Source organism: Somniosus microcephalus, chromosome 15 (genome assembly GCF_052327205.1).
Source record: "Somniosus microcephalus isolate GS21.2 chromosome 15, FLI_Smic_1.0, whole genome shotgun sequence".
In the NCBI taxonomy this organism is placed as follows: domain Eukaryota; kingdom Metazoa; phylum Chordata; class Chondrichthyes; order Squaliformes; family Somniosidae; genus Somniosus; species Somniosus microcephalus.
In genome coordinates this window covers 72,021,350-72,042,817 of record NC_141001.1, presented here as the reverse complement: position 1 = coordinate 72,042,817, position 21,468 = coordinate 72,021,350, and the positions used below count along the sequence as shown (strand labels likewise).

Below are 21,468 nucleotides of genomic sequence, written 5' to 3'. Positions count from 1 at the left end.
AACAGCAGTGTCAACTGACCTACATATCCGAATTCACCACGGATATACAGCACGTGTCCGGTAAGGACAACCTGGTGGCAGACTGCCTCTCCCGCGCGATCGTCAATACGGTTCATTTGGGCATCGACTACGCCCTCATGGCAGCGGACCAAGCCTCAGACCCGGAAATCCAAGCTTACAGAATGGCCATCACTGGCCTCCAGTTGGCCGACATCATGTTCCATGCGGCAGGTACCACGCTGTTGTGTGACGTCTCCGTACAGGATCCTCGCCCTGTCGTGCCGGTCGTCTGGCGCCGCAAAGTGTTCGACGCCATACATGGGTTGTCACACCCAGGAATGAAGGCCTCTCAGAAACTGATGTCAGCGAAGTTTGTATGGCATGGCATGCATAAGGATGTCCGCGACTGGGCCAACACCTGCGTGGCCTGCCAAAGGGCCAAGGTACAGTGCCACATCAAAGCTCCGTTGGCCACCTTCATAGTTCCGGAGCGACGTTTTGACCATGTCAACGTCAACCTGGTAGGACCACTTCCACCCTCCCATGGTTTTTCACACATCCTGACCATGGTGGACCGCACCACCAGATGGCCGGAGGCGGTCCCCGTCATCCACTACTTCGGCGGACGTGGCCAGGGCGTTCATTTCCTCCTGGATCACCCATTTCGGAGTACCTGCAGATATTTCATCAGACAGGGGACCGCAGTTTTCCTCCGAACTCTGGAATGCAGTGGCCCAAGGACTCGGTGTCAAATTACACTGCACCACAGCCTACCACCCACAGGCGAATGGCCTCTGTGAACGCTTCCACCGGTCAATGAAAGCTGCCCTGAGGGCCAGTCTCCAGGACGCTGGATGGGCAGACAAGCTACCGTGGGTCCTGTTGGGCCTTCGCACGGCCCCCAAAGAAGACCTTCACTCTTCATCAGCGGAGCTGGTGTATGGTCAACCGCTGCGAGTCCCAGGGGACTTCCTACCAACATCGACAGAGCCATGGTCCGCGTCTGCTCAGCTTGCTAGTCACCAAGAGGCAGCCAGATGTTTCGCACCGGTACCCACTTCGCACCACGGGCTGCAGAGGTCACACGTTCCCACGGGCTTCACAAGGCTGAATATGTTTTTATTCGCCATGACACACATAGGGATCCGCTCAAGGCCCCATATACTGGTCCCTTCCACGTGTTGGAGGCAGGGGACAAAACCTTCACGGTAGATGTTGGCGGTAAACCGGACCACATTTCGGTCGACCGCTTAAAGCCAGCATTGGACCTCGACCGCCCCGTCGAGACAGCACAGCCGCCGAGACGGGGTCGGCCACCCATCGTCGTCACCGCAGACCAAGTGCACCCGCCTGCCAGACCGCCAGCCGCCCAGCAGCCTCCGCCTCGAGAGTACAGGAGTCGTTCTGACAGGCTCGTCAGACCCCCTCACCGTTTGACTTTGTCCGTTAAAGCGAATTCTGGGGGGGCGCATGTGGCAGAACCACTGAATGACTCTGGCTGACTGTATATAATTCCCTTTAATGATGTTCTAACACCAGCCTAAACCTGTACCATTGTGTTAGGCATTACTGTGTTTTGTATATAGAGTTTGCATGTACGGGGCGTGGCCCCTTTAAGAGCGCGGGAAAACGCGGGCAAACATGATGACGTCACATCGCAAGCCACGGGGCTGCCCAGGCAGTCCTCGTGGAGTCTCTGATCAGTAAAGGCCTGTTTACTTGCTTCCTGGTGTCGATCTCAGTTATTTATAGGAATTCGTCAATTCCTACAATACTTCAGTTTTTCCAGAGAAATAATCAATTGTCTTTTCTCTCCTCCAACTACTTTGTAACAAAACCATTGCCTCTAATTAAAGCAACCTGGCTGGGTTGGTTAATGTAATAATATTATGTATCAAGGAATACTTCAGCTTATTACAGCTGTGTTTTCAAGATAACAAATAGATTAGTGTACAAATAGCTTGTAATGCTGTTAATACTGACTTGAGTCAAATCCTTAACGCAGAGTACTATTAACCTTTAACTGGATCAGTCATACCTTAAGTCAGACAAACTGCTACCCTAATTTGGTGAGAGTCAAAATGTTAATCCCTAAATTATTAGAATCAACATATTAGCCTTGAAGTCGGCCAGACCTGCAGGTGAAACTGAAATGCCTGCCTTCTCACACAGAGATGGTTTGTGATACGAGATTATAAACTGAGGAAGAGAAGGAAAATAATTATTTTTTAAACCATCAAAAATATATTCCCTGAACCAAATGTATGCCAATTTGGCTGGCCATGATCACGTAAAGCTGCAGTTTAATTCTACCTAAAAGAATTGGTTATTCCTGGTTACAACAGTGACTCCGCTTCAAAAAAGTACTTCATTGGCTGTAAAGCGATTTGAGATGTCCGGTGGTCGCGAAAGGCACTATATAAACGCAAGTCTTTCTTTTCTTTTCTTTTTACTTATTTATAAATTTTGCAGCGATTGTTAACAACTGAATGACTTGCTAGGCAACTTAATAAGGCATTAAGAGATAACCATGTGAGAGAGGCGAGAGGTAAGAGTATCTGCCCCTAACATCAAGGTAACATCCGACCAAGTTTGGCACCAAGGAGTTTGGCTCTAGCAAAACTGAGGTTCAATGACGGTCATACCCTCCAGTGGTTTGAATGATACCTGACACAAAGGAAGATGGTTGTGGCTGTGGCAATCATTGCAACCCCAGAAGATCACTGCAGGCGTTCCTCAATGAAGCATCTTTGGACCAACCATCTTTAGCTGCTTCATCCATGACCTTCCCTCTATCATAAGCTCAGGAGAGGGACTGTTTGCTGTTCAGCTCCAATCACCACTCCTCCAATAATGGTGCCTGGGCTGACGAGGGTTGACAAGTGGTAGGTAGAATTCACATAAGTGCCAGGTAATGATCATTTCAAACAATAGAAAGCCCAGCCATTTCCCCCTGATCTTCAATGGCATCACCATCACCAAGTCCCCCACCATCAACATCTTGGGAGTTACCATTGACCAGAAGCAAAGGCTGGATACTCTGCAACAAGGTGCTCACCCCCTGCTCCCTCAAAGCCTCCCCATCATCTGCAAAGCTCAGGTTAGGAGTGTAATGGACTACTCGCCACTCCTTTGGATAGGCACAGCTACAACAACACTCAATCGTTCAGGGCAGAGCAATTCACTTGCTCAGTCCCTGTAACACTGGACTCAATATCTACCCATGCGCACTGTGGCAGCAGTATGTAAGATCTATAGGATGCACTATAGCAACTCACCATGTAACAAGGGTAATACAGTAATCATGAGGGACTTTAATCTACATATAGACTGGGGAAACCAAATTTGCAGTAATAGTGTGGAGGATGAATTCATGGAATGTATGCAAGATAGTTTTCTAGATCAATATGTTGAGGAACCAACTAGGGAACAGGCTATTTTAGATCTAGTATTGTGCAACAAGAAAGGATTAATTAATAACCTTGTAGTAAAGGGGCCTTTAGGGAAGAGTGACCATACATAATATGATAGAAATTTATATTGAGTTTGAAAATGATTTACTTAAATCTAAAGAAAGCAAACTACATAGGTATGAGGGGCGAGTTGGCTAAGGTAGATTGGGAAACTACATTAAAAGGTATGACAGTGGAGAAGCAATGGCTAGCATTTAAAGAAATAATACATAATTTACAACAAATATATATTCCTTTAAGGCACAAAAACCCCACAGGAAAAGTGGTCCAACCGTGGCTAACAAGAGAAGTTAAAGATAATATTAGATCAAAGGAAGAGGCTTATAATGTTGCCAAAAAAGAATAGTAAGCCTGAGGATTGGAAGGATTTTAGAATTCAGCAAAGGAGGACCAAGAAATTGATAAAGAAAGGGAAAATAGAATATGAGAGTAAACTAACGAGAGACATAAAAACAGACTGTAAAAGTTTCTATAGGTATGTAAAAAGGAAAAGATTAGTGAAAGTAAATGTGGGTCCCTTACAGACTGAAACAGGAGAAATTATATTAGGGAAGAAGGAAATGGCAGAGAAAATACTTTGGGCAGGATTTTCATTGAGCCATGGAGGCGGGATTGGAGGCGTGTGGGGGGTTAAAACCTTGAAATCGGGGGGCAAAAACCCATCCCGCCTCCAACCCGCCTCCATGCCAGTTTCAAAGGAGGTGGGTACCCGACCTGCACTGGGACCCACCTCCCCGAGGCGGGAAGGGGATTAGTGCCAATTAACTGCCTGTTAACAGGTAGTTAACAGGCAGTTTTTAGCCTAATCCCTATTTTCAATCTTGAAGTGTGGGATTCCCGACAGCTCCAAACCACGCCAAGTTAGCGAGGCGGGCTGTCGGGCTGAAGGGCTTGGAGGGGTCGAGATGAGTGATGGGTGTATGAGTGCAGAGGTAAGTGTGTTTGGTGTGTTTAAAGAAGTTTTACTTACCTTTGCAGCCTTCCTTCCTTCAGGTCTCGGGAGTCCCTCATCTCACCAGCACAGAAAGCAGAATGGCTGCGATCTGTCAAAAATTGCAGCATTCAGCTTTCTGTTCTGGAGAGATCTCTAAATCATCCTGAGAGGAAGGAATTAACTTAGAGTACAGCTTGTCAGTGTTTGACAGCTTCAAACAGCTGTCAAACGCTGATATTTCATCTGTCAAAAGGTCTTGACAGATGAAATATCAACCTGTGACATCACCTGTTGCGTCCCGCCTCCTACCCACCTCCTCAATGAAAATCCAGCCCTTTGTGTCTGTCTTCACAGAAGAAGATGCAAAAAACTTCCCGGAAATAGTGGACAACCAAGGCTCTAGCGAGAATGAGGAACTGAAAGAAATTAGTATTAGTAAAAAAATAGTTCTGGTGAAATTAATGGGACGGAAAGATGATAAATCCCCTGGACCTGATGGCCTACATCCTAGAGTTTTGAAAGAGGTGGCTATAAAGATAGTGGATGCATTGGTTGTCATTTTCCAAAATTCCATAGATTCTAGAATGGTTCCCGCAGATTGGAAGGTAGCAAATGTAACCCCACTATTTAAGAAAGGAGGGAGAGAGAAAACGGGGAACTACAGACCAGTTAGTCTGACATCAGTAGTCGGGAATATGCTAGTATCTATTATAATGGACATGGTAACAGGGCACTTAGAAAATAATAATAGGATTGGGCCGAGTCAACATGGATTTATGAAAGGGAAATCATGTTTGACGAATCTGTTAGAGTTTTTTGAGGTTGTACCGAGCAGAATAGATAAGGGGGAACCAGTGGATGTGGTGTATTTGAATTTTCAGAAGGCTTTCGATAAGGTGCCACACAAGAGGTTACTGAACAAAATTAGGGCTCATGGGATTGGGGGTAATATACCAGCATGGATTGAGGATTGGTTAATGGACAGAAAACAGAGAGTAGGAATAAACGGGTCATTTTCGGGTTGGCAGGCTGTAACTAGTGGGGTACCGCAAGGATCAGTGCTTGGGCCTCAGCTCTTCACAATCTATATCAATGATTTGGATGAGGGGACCAAATGTAATATATCCAAGTTTGCTGATGATACAAAGCTAAGTGGGAATTTAAGTTGTGAGGAGGATGCAAAGAGGCTTCAAGAGGATATAGACAAGCTAAGTGAGTGGGCAAGAACATGGCAAATGGAATATAATGTGGAGAAATGTGAAGTTATCCGCTTTGATAGGAAAAATAGAAAAGCAGAGTATTTTTTAAATGGTGAGAGATTGGGAAATGTCGTGTTCAGACGGACCTGGGTGTCCTTGTACACGAATCACTGAAAGTTAACATGCAGGTACAGCATGCAATTAGGAAAGCAAGTGGTATGTTGGCCTTTATTACAACAGGGTTTGAGTATAAGAGTAAAGACGTCTTACTGCAATTATTTTGTGCCCTGGTGAGACCACACCTGGAGTATTGTGTACAATTTTGTTCTCCTTACCTAAGGAAGGATATACTTGCCATAGAGGGAATGCAATGAATGTTCACCAGACTGATTCCTGGGATGGGGGGATTGTCCTATGAGGAGAGATTGAGTAGACCTGGCCTATATTCTCTGGCGTTTAGAAGAATGAGAGGTGATCTCATTGAAACATATAAAATTCTTACAGGACTTGACAGGGTAGATGCAGGGAGTCTAGAACCAGGGGTCACAGTCTCAGAATAAGGGGTCAGCCATTTAGGACTGAGAGGAGGAGAAATTTCTTCACTCATAGGGTGGTGAATCTTTGGAATTCTCTACCCCAGAGGGCTGTGGAGGCTCAGTCGTTGAGTATATTCAAGACAGACATCGATAGATTTTTGAATATTAAGGGAATCAAGGGATTTGGGGATAGTGCAGGAAAGTGGAGATGAGGTAGAAGATCAGCCATGATCTTATTGAATGGCGGAGCAGGCTCAAAGGGCCAAATGGCCGACTCCTGCTCCTATTTCTTATGTTATGTTTTTATGTTATGTTCCTTTGACAGCACCTCCTTTTTGTTATTATTAATGAACAGACATACTCCTGTATTTGAAAAAGGTTTGAAAAGTGAGACAGGTTCAACAAAACAGAAGTGGTTATTTTATTTAAATCCTTTTTTTAAAGTATCCCTCCTCCACCCCTGGTTTTGACTGCCCCCAGCACCGCTCACTATTCACTGAGTAAGAGGCTGAGTAGATTCCCAGGCTTCTGTCGCTGCTGTTCCTTAACTAGCTTCGAGGAGGTGTGTGAAGGAGTTTACAGTGATTCATCCTTGTGAGGTTGTACCTGGCCTGTGTTCAACATGTCTCCCACTAGCATGGCCAGTATTATGATTAAAACAGCAACCATTTGCTTCTCTACACTTACTATTCATATCAAATTTTCAGGTCCATTTTGTTGATCTTAGCACCTCTCTATTTTGCTATAGTTCTCCAAGGTGGTGCTCTGATCCAATGACGTCTGTTACAATTTCTGAGAAAATTGCAGAACCACACAAAATGTTTCACAATTCAGAGTGTTCTCTGACCGCTCAAAATGTCTAATCTGTGTACACTTTTGTGATTTAATTTCCCCTCCCCCACATACCATCCGTCTGCTGAGTACATGTCTGTAATAATTCCGCTGTTTTCTTTTACGCTGTTTAAACTTCACTTGACTAACCAGATTAAAGCAAACACGTTCAATACACCAACAGACAGAAGTTGCCCGTTTGTGTGTGCAGCTCCTGTTGACATTTAATGGTCGGTTTTCTCTGGACTTCCGTCTTTTGTGCAATATAATTCTGAGTAAATATTTTTTTTGCCAGGTCTGGGATTTTGACAAATATTCACGACGTGATGTTCTAGGACAAGTACGGATGTCATTCAGCAACTTGGATTTATCAAACACGGTAGAATTCTGTCAGGAGTTACAGAAGGTCCAAAAGGTACAAATGATGTCATTAACTGGCCTCTCCACTACATTCGCATCCTTTATGCCAGTGCTATTCAGTAGACATTTGTTGAGCAGCACAATTCAAACCAATATCTTTCTCAGTGAAGAATACAAGATGATGTGCAGGGACGCTAGCCTGTACCTGTAATTTGCCACACAGTTTAATTGTGCCATTATGGCGTGTTGCTGAGTTGAGGCCAGGGATTTTCCCAGAGGAAGAGAAAAAAATGATCTATTATAGTGTGGCGGAGCCACTGACTGACTCTGGGCAACTGTACATAATTCCCTTTAACGATGTTCTAACACCAGCCTAAAGCCTGTACCATTGTGTTAGACATTACTTTGTTTGTATATAGTGTTTGTATGCACGGGGTGTGGCCCCTTTAAGAGCGAGGGGAAACGTGGGCAAACGCAATGACATCACGTCGCAAACCACGTGACTGCCCAGGCAGTCCTCGTGGAATCTCCATCTTGTTAAGACCTGTTTTCGTGGCTCTCCTGTATCGATCTCATCAAACTGTTTGAACTCGTTTAGTTTTACATTAAAGATCTGTTTGAGTGATCTCCTGAGTCGACCTCAGTTATTAGTTAGGAATTCATCAATTCCTACAATAGTTCTATTTCATACTTCTAATCTAACTGAGCCCTTTCATTTGCAGTATGGAAGCTGGGATAACCATGACTTTCCCAAGAGGAGAGGAAAGTCAGCATCCCACAGCAAGTCAGAAGTAGCAAATAAATTGCAAGCCACAATGTATTTATGGTCTACATCACAATGACTGTGATGTAGACCATAAATGGCCAAAAGCCGCATCAGAAGAACCATTGTAATGTAATGCAATGTGATGTTTGCTCCAGGAACTGGCAAGCTAGCAAGAGATTGCTTGCAGAAATTACACTTCCAGGACTCCAGTACTGAAAACCTGCTTGAAGATGCAGCTTGTGCACCAGATTTCATAATTGCTTAAAATTGACAGAAGGTGAAATGACTGAGGCACATGTGTAAACATCAGGTCGACTATCATTTTATTTGTATTTGCTTCCTTCAGGAGGTCGTTGGGGAAATTTTCGTGTCTCTTAAATATCTTCCAACAGCCCAGAAATTGGAAGTTGCACTGCTGAAGGTGAAAACTGGCTGCCTGAGCAACAGTCCAGATGCAGGTATTCAAGGCTCTAATTTTTACAGTACTTTGATCCTGGGCCATTTAGGGATAATAGCTTACGATAACAGAATTTAGCAGAATTGTTTTCATTTAAATTTGTATACAATAAACCCTTTACCTTTCAGGTGATCTTATCTTTATTGTTCTTCCAAGACTCATGTGTTTATAATGGATGTTCAAGCCTGAATCGTTAAATGTTCTATTTGGACTGGAGACAGTGCTGTGGGTCGGTGGGCTCATACACTGATATTTCTGTGTGTAAAGGTAGGATGTGTTTTTCAGGTCTGGCCAGTAAGTTCTTGACCTGGGACCATACTGACAAGTGGAGGTGCCACATAGCGAGCACATGATGCTCCATTGGAAGATTGATGGCAAATCACCAAGGGTAATCTTGCACACCACCTAGTGGCTGTATCAGTAGTTGCACATCCAGAAACCTAGGAGGCCCAAAAATGGTGCAGGGCAAGCAAAATAAAATGGAGGCTATAAATCTTAAATGGCGAGTTATGTTTTAAGTGCTGTTGATGTTAGTGTTTTCACAGTATTTCATAAACTCAAGAATTAGTCCCTGTTTTAACACACTTAGCAGTGCATTTTTTAAATGAGATATTACTTCGTATAGAAAACTTAATATATAGAATTGATAAAAGGGAGTAATTAGAAAACACTGATCCCATAGAAGGGTTGGAAAGGCCATCGTAAAAATTGAAAGAACAAGGCAGGAGTAATACCCGAGTTGGGATTACTGTCTTTAACTGACATTTATTTTGTACAATATATACTGTGTTTGTTATTCACGTTGTCAGTATTACTGTGTTTAGATGTTGTTCCTTTGATGCAGTAATTTTGAAAGTAGCATTGTTGAGATGAGTGCTGAATGAAAATGAAGTAGATACAAGGCAATCTGGAATACTAACTGAAGGTCTGCCAATACAGTAGAGCAAGTGGATTTAGACTAAAATTGGTGAAAGGCCAATTTAGGACTGATGTCAAGCAAAAATTCTTCCTGCAAAGAGTGATCATCACTTGCAATGGCCTCCTGGGTAGGGTTGTGCAGGATAAAATCTTAGATCCAGTTAGATGGTCGAAGTCATATTTTTCAAATGGATGAGTTAAGAAAGGATACTGTAGCGTAGTGGTTATGGCACTGGACTAAAAAAACAAGTTGTAAGTTCAAAGTTGTGAAATCGAAGTCAATGGCCAAAATTTTCTGGGGTCCGTGTGAGCGCGATTGGAGGCAGGTCGGGTGGGAAATTTGAAATATATTGCAGCGGGTCTGGAACCTGCCGTCATCCCTGGAGCATTTGCATATTGAATTATCATTGGCCCGCAGGCATCTGTAAGGAATACCTATTATATTCACATGTGATCACATGCTGAGTTGTCATTGGCCTGCAGGCATCTGTAAGGACTACTATTGTTTTAGAAGACCCAGGCTAGGGGTCCTAACTCCATCTTGTCCCCACTGTGCTGATGTGAGTAAGATCAGACCTAATGCTTCATTAAAAGAGTTAAACTGTAATACTCCGTTGTCCTGCAAGTTATTTTTGTACAAAGTGTGCAAAACAAGACATGCTGTCAGAACGGGGATTGAAAATGGACATCATTGGAGCTCCCTTACCTCGAATGAATTGGGAATCTTTGAACTTACATAGAGAATGGCGCAAGTTCAAGCAACACGTGGAGTTAATGTTCTCGGGTCCATTGAAAAGCAAAGGGGAGGAAGAAAGATGCAGCTACCTACTCCTGTGGATCAGAGAAAAAGGGAAAGACAGTTTTAACACATGGGCCTAGAAATTCGGTGGGCTGCGCCACCAGTTAGCGCCTAAAGAGGGCACTCAGTGGCTTTAGCGCCACTGGCCACGCCTCCCGCGATATTTAGCTGGGGTGCTAATGGCGGCGTTAGCCTGTTGCGCTGCGCCACCACCGATGACGTCATCGGTGTACGCAGCGCCTTGCTACCGCCCCGATCTTGATATTCGGTAGCGCCCGCCTCTGTAGCGCCGTTCGCAAATCGCGCCCGGTTCATGGGGCCTACCTGTGGCGGCAGTGGCGCAAATTAAGGTGGAGGTGCGGGGCAGCCGGTTTTTTTTCGGCGGCCGACTGCCAGCAGCTCCGTCCCCGGCCTCCTGATCTCCCCCCGTGGCAATGCCGGCTGTTTTCCGAGAGCCCGGCACTTCTCCTCGGTGCCGGGCTCTTTTGCCGGCACTCGCGATCTCCGATTGCGCTGGTGCAGGCCCCTCCCCCTTAAGAATGGGAGGAAGGCCTGCAGTACCGCAGCGCGCCATGCCACAGCGTGTGGCGCTGCGGCACGTTGCGCTGCGATATTCAGTTTCAGCGCCCTAAGAGGGACGCGGAGCGCCTCGAGCCTCGCCCTGTCTCCCTCTTGGGGCGTTCAAGCTGAATTTCCGGTGGTCGCAACTGCTCCGATCGCTGCGCTAATTCCGGCGCCCAGGCAAGCGTGGCGCCCCGTTTCCGGCTCCACGGAATTTCTCCCCCATGGTCTCTCACCGCGGATGAAGCAAAGGTACTGAAAAGTTATTTTGACCGTTTTGAATCATATGTGATGCCCAAGACAAATACGATATTCGCTAGGTACAAGTTTCAGGAGAAAGTATAATGAGCTAGTGAGTCGTTTGAACAGTTCGTGACTGAGTTAAAACTGCTGGTAAAAGACTGTGGCCTAGAATTTCAGTTGTTAGCGCCAGCCGCTAGCGCCTTAGGAGGAGAAGTGGGGCGCTAAGCGGCTAGCACCCGGGCGTGGCGTGATCTGCACCTCTCGCGAACTTCACTCAAGATTTAGCAGCGGCGCAAAACCGCAGCGCCCGCTCAGCTGCGCGCGCAGATCCTGACGTCATTTCATGGTACAACGCCCTTGGTGCGCCCTGAACCGGAACTTCAGTGGCGCCGCCCTTCTGTGCACCTGGCGCCCCCAGCGACTGGTAGAGGGGAACGGTTCCCAGTCGCTGCGGGGTGCGGGGGGCGCTAATTAAAGGGGACGCCTCCTGTATTATAAGTGGCAGCCATTTTGTTCCACTCCTTCTTTGTGAGAGACGGATATTTGGAGAGAGACAAAGGGAGAGAGCTTTCTGGTTTGACTCAGCGCTCGCACAGGTACTTCTGGCTTCAGGCCAGAGCTTTGTACTTGGATTTAACTTTCAGTGCCATAGCCTTGAGTTGCCACATATAATGGGGGCTGCAATGGGTGGAAACGTTGGCTTACTGCATTGCATTCAAAGGGCTCAGAGACGCCGTGAGAGAGTGCCAGTCATGGCCAGACGGAGAAGGGCCAACAGGCGTTGGCACAGGAGGCCTTACCCACCCAGGGTATACCGTCAGCAGTTCTCATATCTGAACATGTCTGAGGAGCAGTGTGTTCAGAGGCTGCGATTCAGAAGGGAGGTGGTCACTGAGATCTGCCACCTGCTTCGCAGAGATCTGCAGCCACAGCTGAGGAGCAGGACGTCTCTGTCGGTGGCAGTGAAGGTGACGGTGGCTCTCAACTTCTATGCCACCGGCTCCTTCCAATCCGCTACTGGGGACATTGCCAACATCTCCCAGTTCGCGGTACATTGCTGCATCCACCAGGTGACCAATGCCCTCTTTAGAAGGCGACGTCAGTACATCTCCTTCCCCATGACCCTGGACAAGCAGCAAGAGCATGCAATGGGATTTGCAGGAATAGCGGGCTTCCCCATGGTCCAGGGCGCCATTGACTGCACGCATGTGGCTTTGCGGGCACCTCTACAGAATGCCAAGGATTACCGCAACCGGAAGGGCTACCATTCGCTCAACGTCCAGTTGGTGTGTGCCCACAGGCAGCTCATACTAGCTGTCAATACCCGCTTTCCAGGCAGCAGCCACGATGCCTTTATCCTGCGCCAGACTTCTGTGGCAGACATTTTCGAAGCCCAGGCTCACCCACGAGGATGGCTTCTCGGGGACAAAGGCTATCCTTTGTGCACCTGGCTGATGACCCTGCTCCGTGCGCCCAGCACCCCTGCTGAAGAGCGATACAATGACAGCCATCAAGCAACCAGGAACATCATTGAACACACAATCGGCGTGCTCAAGCAACGGCTCCACTGTCTGGATCGTTCCGGGGGAGCCCTACAGTACTCGCCTGAGCAAGTCTCCCATTTTGTTGTAGTGTGCTGCATGCTGCACAACCTGGCTATCCTCAGGACTCAGCCACTGCCAGCAGACATTGGAGGACCACCAGAGGAGGAGGAGGAGGAGGAGCACCAAGACGGGAGGGAGGCACAAAGTGTGAGGGCCGTCCGTCGGCGGCTTATTGCAACTCGGTTCTAGGCCCCCTCTCAGGGAATGGCTTGTGCCAATGAAAGAAGATGAATGGAGCCGCTCCGCAAACCCTGAGGCAGTCAAGGCAACAAATAGTTCAAAAAGCAAACATGGACAATGTGATTAAAGAAAAATTTTTACTGTGCAAACTCTGTGCCCTTCCCGCATGACAAACTAATTCAGATAAACCCCCCAAAAAACAGTCAGAGACATAACTGGCTCTCACAACCTTCAGAAAATGAAAAAAACAGTTAAACAAAAATGACCATGATCCTCGGCCTTTATAAAAAACAAACACAACAGTCTCGGCCTTCATAAAAAACAAACACAACACTCTGGGCCTTCATAAAAATCAAACACAACAGTCTGGGCCTTCATAAAAAACAAACACAACAGTCTCGGCCTTCATATATAAAAAAACACAACAATCTCGGCCTTCATATATAAAAAAACCTTCTCGGCCTCATATATTAAAAAAACATTTGGCCACACCTTTTACTTTTTCCCCTGCGAGGGTGATCCGCCTCGCTTCCGCGAGTGGCCCCTTCCCGCCCTGCAGCTCCTCCTCAATGGGACCCCAGTGGCTGCAGCAAGGCTGGGGGAAGGCTGCTGAGGGTCAGATGGTGAGACAGCAGATGCCCTTGGGGGACGGCCTGGACCAGCTCTGGGCCTGGAGGGCCCGGCTGCTGACTGCTCCAACTCTGCTTGGGCGGCAGCAGTCTGTCCTACGGGTGGTGGCAGCTGCAGTGGAGGAGTGACAGTGTTGGCTGCAGGAATGCTGCCAACCTGACAGAGCACAGGCACTCCCTGGTCAGCTGATACACTGGCACTCGCACGGGCCAGCACTGCAGCATGCACAGCAATCTGCTGAAGCACAGGCTGCTGCAGTGCGGCGAGGGCCCCGTCGATGCCTGGCTGATCCAGCGAGGGTGGCAGCAGTTAGTGCCCATGTGGCCCTGGTCTGTGTCTGCATCACACCAGCCAGTGAATGCACGGCACGACTGAGCACTTGGCTGGAAGCCGCCTGTGATGCAGCGAAGTCCTGCTGACTCCTAGCCTGTGCTGCCGCGAAGTCCTGCAGACTCCTTGCCTGTGCTGCACTGAATTCTTGCAGACTCCTGGCCTGTGCTGCCCCGAATTCCTGAGCACTCCTTGCCAGTGACTCTATGGAGTCAGGCAACCTTGCCACTGCAGCCATGAGCTCAGTGTGCCTGCGCTCAGCCTGGGCGCCCATTTCAGCAAGGAGCCGCACCTCCTCTGTGTTCACCGTAGCAGGACTCGAGGCCAGACTCTCCCTCCGGGGAGAAGGCCGCCGAGCTTCCCCACCCCTCCCGCATTGCTGCAGCCCGCTGGGCCCCAGAGCTTCACTCTCCTCAGACCCTTCCCCCCTGCTCCCCTCCAGGGAAGACGTGTCCCCATCATGGCCATGGGCTGCTTCGGCTGAGGGTGGCACTGATGGGCCGGCTTCCTCTTCCTCCTCCTCGATTTCAGAATCAGACACAGTGCCAGCTTAAGGGCCCGCCTCCTCACCTGGCGAATCAGCATCTGAAAGCAGGGAGGCACAAGAGTTGATTTAGAGTGAGGACAGGGCGGCAGCGAGGGAGGCATGAGTGCTGCTATGCACTCCATTGGTTCGATAGTGGCAAAGGATGCTGGTGTGAGGCGCAAGTGGAAAGAGAGAGGTCAAAAAGGTGATGACCTTACCATTGCTGCCCAGAACAGAGTCAGCATCTCCACTGGCGACGGGGCCAATCAGCCGGCCTGCCATAATGCGCTCCACATGCTGCTCCAGGTCGCTGAGCTCTTTGAGGTCAGGACGGCCTCCCCCGGTCCGTTGCTGCTGCCTGCGATTGTGGGCCAGCTTGCCCTGCAAGAGAAAGGCCTCTAAGTACAGTGTCAAGCCCTGATCTTGCCTGCACTGCCTCCCATGGTGGAATAGCCCTGACAGTGTCAAACCCTGATCTTGCCTGCACTGCCTCCCATGGTGGAATAGCCCTGACAGTGTCAAGCCCTCATCTTGCCTGCACTGCCTCCCATGGTGGAATAGCCCTGACAGTGTCAAGCCCTCATCTTGCCTGCACTGCTTCCCATGGTAGAATAGCCCTGACGGTGTCAAGCCCTCATCTTGCCTGCACTGCATTCCATGGTGGAATAGCCCTGACAGTGTCAAGCCCTCATCTTGCCTGCACTGCCTCCCATGATGGAATAGCCCTGACAGGGTCAAGCCCTCATCTTGCCTGCACTGCCTCCCATGGTGGAATAGCCCTGACAGTGTCAAGCCCTCATCTTGCCTGCACTGCCTCCCATGGTGGAATAGCCCTGACAGTGTCAAGCCCTCATCTTGCCTGCACTGCCTCCCATGGTGGCATAGCCCTGACAGTGTCAAGCCCTCATCTTGCCTGCACTGTCTCCCATGGTGGAATAGCCCTGACAGTGCCAAGCCCTCATCTTGCCTGCACTGCCTCCCATGGTGGAATAGCCCTGACAGTGTCAAGCCCTCATCTTGCCTGCACTGCCTCCCATGGTGGAATAGCCCTGACAGTGTCAAGCCCTCATCTTGCCTGCACTGCCTCCCATGGTGGAATAGCCCTGACAGTGTGTAAAGTGCTGAATGTGCAAGTGATTTCATGACAGTCCCATAGCTGCTGGATGAGGGCTGGGCATTGGGGCTTTCAGGTCCCTTTGGCCATAAAGTGAGGTGCACATGCAGGGATGAGGAGGATACTGGAAAGGGTACTCACCCTGACAACCCGAGGTCGTTGAACTTTTTTCTGCATTGCACAGGAGTCTTGCCAACCATGCTGTTGGAGGTCACCCTGTTTGCCACCTCCCTCCAGGCTTTTCTATACCCGCTGGGCAGTGGCCTCCTGCCACTATCAGGGAAGAGGACAAGTCGCCTGTGCTCCACTGCGCCAACCAGTAGCTTCAGGGCACCCTCGCTGAAGCGCTGCGCTCGCTCCCTAGCCTTCTCCATAGTCGTGGGCGTTGAACCGTTGAAGCAGCTATGTTCAGGCCTTGATTCAGGGCTGCAGTGTGCAGGGCGTGGTAGCCAAACAAATCCACCCTCCCCCTTTAAGAGCTGACCGGCGCCAGCGTGTCTGCCTTCAATCAGCAACTCGCCGCACCTGCGCTCGCCCTCGGTGGTAGCACCCCGGCTCGCCGGCTTAGCGCCTTATGATAGTCGTGCATCGCCTGCTTTAGCACAGCAGCAACCTCTTGGGGCAATGCAACTGAATATCGGCGAAGGTGGCAGTAAGTTGCGCCAGGCGCTAAATTTAGCGAACGCCCGGCTGTAGCGCCCCAAACGTGGCTATACTGAATTTCTAGGCCAGTGAATATGCAGATAAAGATGAGATGGTCAGAGACCACATCGTGTTTGGAATACATTCAGCTAAAGTGAGAGAAACTTTTGAATGTTGGGTCCGGGCTAACGCTGGACAAAGCTATGGACATAGCTAGATCACACGAGATAGCCCAAGCACAGTTGAAAACCATAACCGGCACCACGAGCAGCTCGTGTGAACAGGCAGTGCACGCAGTTAATAGACACACACCAAAGAACACCGCCCAGAGAGCGTGTTTCAGAACAGAAAGAACAGAGAGAGTTCTAAAAATGAGCAACACAGACATAAAATGCTTCAAAAACTGTGGATAGTGTGGAAACAAGATGCACGGGGGAAAGGTGCAATGCCCTGCCAAAGGAAGGCAATGTGCTAAATGTGGTAAACGGAACCACTTTGCTAAAGTTTGCAGGACTGTTTTCGGAAAACCAGTACACACAGTGAGTGACAGCCAAATGCCAGATAGAGAGCCAAATGCAGGGGAACTGTTTATTGATTCTGTGTCACAGAAAAAACAGATTTCAGAGACTGAGCAAGCCTTTGCCGATATTGAGATAGGAAAACAGGGCAAAGAGCTTAAGTTTAAACTAGACACTGGAGCTCAGGTTAATGTAATTCCTCTGAGTGAGTATCACAGCTTGAAGGATGAGTGTGAGCTACAGCCCACCTCACGCAGACTGACCAGCTATGGGGGTGAGCAGCTCATTGTAAAAGGCACATGCGTGATGAAATGCAAGTACAAAGAAAGCGACATGATGTTGGACTTTTACATTGTTGACACTCGAGCACCTCCAGTGCTAGGTCTAAAGGCATGTTTAGACATGGACCTCGTCAAGCTAGTGCTATCATTGACGGCACCAGTTGAGAAGCAGACAGTCATGGAGGAGTTTGCTGACATTTTCAAAGGAATTGGACAATTCCCAGGTGAATGCACTATTCACCTTGACCCAGCAGCAACCCCTGTGGTTTGCCCACCGAGAAGGATACCCCTTGCTCTACGTAGTCGCCTGAAGGAGGAGCTGCAGAGCATGGAGAATACAGAAATCATCGTCCGGGAAACAGAACCGACAGAGTGGGTCAACGCGTTAGTAGTGGTTGAGAAACCACGTACAGGCAAGCTCAGAGTCTGTCTCGACCCCAGAGATTTGAACAAGGCTATCAAACGCCCTCACTACCCTCTACCAACGCTAGATGACATCACACCCAAGCTAGTGGGAGCATGTTACTTCAGTGTAATGGACACACGATCAGGATACTGGACTATCAAGCTCACGGAAGAGTCATCTAAGCTAACAACGTTCAACACACCATTTGGACGCTACCGATTTCTGCGTTTACCATTTGGTCTTATCTCAGCTCAGGATGAATTCCAGCGGAAGATCGATGAAACCTATGAAGGCCTCGCAATCGTAGACAACATCCTCATCTATGGCAGGAATAGAGAGGAACATGACAGGAACCTCCGTGCGATGCTACAGAGATCACGGGAGAAAGGTATCCAGCTCAACCCCGAGAAAAGCATACTCGGATCCACCAACATCAGTTATTTTGGGCATCGCCTCTCAACTGATGGCATTAAGCCGGATCCAGAGAAAACCTCCGCCATCAAGAAGATGGAGCCGCTGAAGAACCGCGCAGAGCTAGAGACAGTACTAGGCATGGTTAACTACTTAGCCAAGTTTGCCCCGAGCCTCTCCGAAATCAACGCACCCATGCGTCAGTTGCTCAAACAATCCAATGAGTTCCTGTGGGACAAACAACATGACACAGCATTTCAGAAAATGAAAGACCTAATCACCAGAGAACCAGGACCAGTTCTTGCCTACTTCGACCCCAACAAAGAGCTCAGACTACAAGTGGACATGTCAAAGTACGGACTAGGTGCAGTATTACTGCAAGAAGGAAAGCCCATCGGCTACGCTTCCAGATCTCTCTCAGACAGTGAAATCAATTGTGCTCAAATCGAGAAAGAGCTATATGCAATTCTGTTTGGATGTAAGCGTTTCCACCAGTACGTCTATGGCCGACAAGCCATTGTGGAATCCGACCACAAGCCCCTCGAGTCAATCATGAGGAAACCACTAGCCGCAGCCCCACCAAGGCTACAGAGAATGATCCTTCAGCTACAGAAGTACGACTTCACAATCATTCACCGTCCAGGCAAAGACATTCCTGTCGTAGACACGCTCTCCAGAAAGTCTCTTAGCTACCAGGATAGCAGCCTCAGTGAAGGCATGGATGTGCAGGTGCACATGGTGTACAACAGCTTACCTGTGAGTGACTCAAAACTGAAGGAGATCCGAGCAGAAACAGAGAAAGATGCACAACTCACACTGCTGAGCAAAGTCATACGTGAAGGATGGCCTGAGGAAAGGAAGAAATGCCCTCAGAGCATATCTGAATTCTGGAACCACGGAGACGAACTGTCACAAATCAACAGAATTGTCTTCAAATGGGAGAAAATCATCATTCCTACCAGCCTCAGAGAAGAGATGTTGACAAAAATTCATGTTGGACATATGGGCATGGAAAAATGCAAACAAAGAGCACGTGACATTATGTTTTGGCCCGGAATGTGCAAACACATTGAGGACATTGTCGGAAAATGTTCCATTTGTCTAGAACGCCGTCCATCAAATGTCAAAGAACCCATGATACCTCACCGTATCCCAGACAGGCCCTGGCAGGTCGCGGCAATGGATCTGTTCACATGGAACAATGAGGACTACATAGTGACTGTTGATTACTACAGCAGATTTTTTGAACTGGACAAGCTTCACAGCACCCATCTGCAGCTGTGATCCACAAGCTAAAGGCAGCCTTTGCCAGGCATGGCATGGTAGAGACTTTAGTCTCAGACAATGGCCCCCAATATAAATCAAAAGAGTTCGAGTCGTTTGCCAAGGCATGGGATTTCACACATGTCACATCAAGCCCACATTACCCTCAAAGTAATGGCCTTGCTGAAAAAACTGTCCAGATTGCAAAAGCACTCATGGACAAAGCCAAAGCGGACAAAAGAGACCCCTACATCAGTCTCCTTGAGTACCGCAACACTCCGGTTGACAACTTCAAGTCACCAGCACAGCTGTTGATGAGCCGCAGACTTCGCTCAATCCTTCCAAGCACCAACCAGCAGCTGCAGCCAGAGGTCGTCAGCTGCAAGCAAGTGCATGCAAAACGTGTACAGAGACAGCAACACCAAAAGAGATACTATGACAGGTCAGCTAGACTACTGCCGTCGCTGCACAATGGAGAATCCGTCAGAATCCAGGAGCATGACTATTGGAAGCCAGCAGTCGTCATCCAGCCAGCTGACACTGAGCGATCGTATCACGTCCGCACCCCAGAAGGACAGGTGTACCGCCGCAATCGCAGGCACCTCCTGAACACCAAGGAACAACACCGTCATTCCGACGAGAGGATCAGTTCAACAGAGTGTGATGAACAGAGCAATACACAAAACACATCATACTTACCTGAACCTAAACCTGAACCTGATTTGTTGACCGATTCAGGAGCATGCTCAGTTCCATACCACATAAGGTCAGGACGAGAGGTCAAGCCTAGAGTTATTCTTGACTTGTGAACTGTCAAAGGGTGTAGGCGGATCACTGCCCTAAAAAAAGATACTGTACATCATTATTGAAACGTTGAGATGTTTTCAGTGCTAGTTAAATGCTGAGTTTACTTATATGTTTATGCTACCGCAAACATTATGTAGAAGAAAGGTTTAAAAGTAATGCATAACATTTTACTTTTAAAAGAAAGGGGATGTAACATTTGCATATTGAATTATCATTGGCCCGCAGGCATCTGTAAGGAATACTATTGTTTTAGAAGACTCAGGCTAGGGGTCCTAACTCCATCTTGTCCCCACTGTGCTGATGTGAGTAAGATCAGACCTAATGCTTCATTAAAAGAGTTAAACCGTAATACTCCGTTGTCCTGCAAGTTATTATTTTTGTACAAAGTGTGCAAAACAAGGCAATCCCGGCCCCACGCGCCTTTCCTTCAGTGTGTTTGCTGTCACAACAGTGACCCGAACGGCAGAGGCGGGCGAGCTCATTTAAATCGTTATGAGGTACTTGTCAGACCCTTAAGTGCCTTTTTCACCCTACCTTTCAAATTTCCCTGGATGAGCATGGGAATCATGCAGCTCGGGAACCACATCTGTGAACCTGAGGTGGAAGTTGAGTGTTCATTGATCCAACTGATTAGTGCATAGCATGAAAAGTACAATAAAAACTCCAACCTGACAGCTGATCACTTTCCTCAGGCAGGTGCTGTTGCTGACTACATTGTCAGCACAGATTTAACTTTCTAGAGGTTGCAAGTGTTTCCAGCAACGTCAGCATACAGTGTCACCTCATTGGTAGAACCTATCACACCATTGACAGATTGCTTCTGTCATCTCTACTTGACCTGCCATCTATTCCATCAGCATGGGTGCCATTTATACTGCCTCACCTTGGTCCTCAGAATCGGACCACAATGAGCCCCAACAGCAGCAGCACCAAGCACACCAGCAGCACCAACAACACCACCAACCTTCTCCTTAAGCACCTGATGCTCCACAGGGCAGAGGGCATCAGCGCAGGGCTGCACCGCGCTGGAGGTGATACCCCCAACACAGGGTATAAAGGCAGAAGATGAGCTTCCTCAACATGACGGAGCAACCGTGCCAAAGGAGACTCAGGCTATCACGCCAGGTCATTGCAAACATTTGCAGGTTGCTGGAGCAAGACCTGCAGCCCAGAGGAGCGGGTGGACACGCCTTACCAGTGGCTGTCGAAGTCACTAGCGCCCTCAACTTCTTCGCCTCAGGCTCCTTCCAGACATTTGCGGCATCTCGCAGTTGGCTGCCCATAGATGTATCACACAGGTCACAGATGCCCTCTTTGACAAGTCAGACAATTATACCAACTTTGTCACGGATGAAGCCAGGGTTACTGTGCGAGCGCTCGGCTTTGCCACTCTGTCTGGCTTCCCATGGGTGCAGGGTGTCATCGACTGCACATAGGTGGCCATCAGGGCACCCCAGTATAACCCAGGAGTCCCTGTCGACTGCAAGGGCTTCCACTCCCTCAATGTGTAGCTGGTCTGCAACCATAGGAAGATCATCATGCTTGTGTTTGCAAAATTCCCTGGCGGCTGTCATGACTCTGTCCTGCGCCAGTCCACCTTCCCTCAGCTCTTCGCTCCTCCAAACAGACTTTACGGCTGGCTGCTTGGAGACAAGGGTTATCCAGTGAAGACGTGGCTC

At 48.5% G+C, this 21,468-nt stretch overlaps 1 protein-coding gene across 4 annotated transcripts in view; it reads left to right on the top strand.

Moving 5' to 3' along the window:
• syt19 (synaptotagmin XIX) overlaps positions 1-21,468 on the top strand; it is a 95,677-nt gene that overhangs the window by 37,826 nt on the left and 36,383 nt on the right. For all 4 annotated transcript variants that reach the window (XM_086008006.1, XM_086008010.1, XM_086008007.1 and 1 more), the window contains 2 exons: positions 7,269-7,388; positions 8,446-8,557. In XM_086008006.1, coding sequence (XP_085864132.1) covers positions 7,269-7,388; positions 8,446-8,557 — 232 coding nt within the window. The remainder of the gene's footprint in view (positions 1-7,268; positions 7,389-8,445; positions 8,558-21,468) is intronic.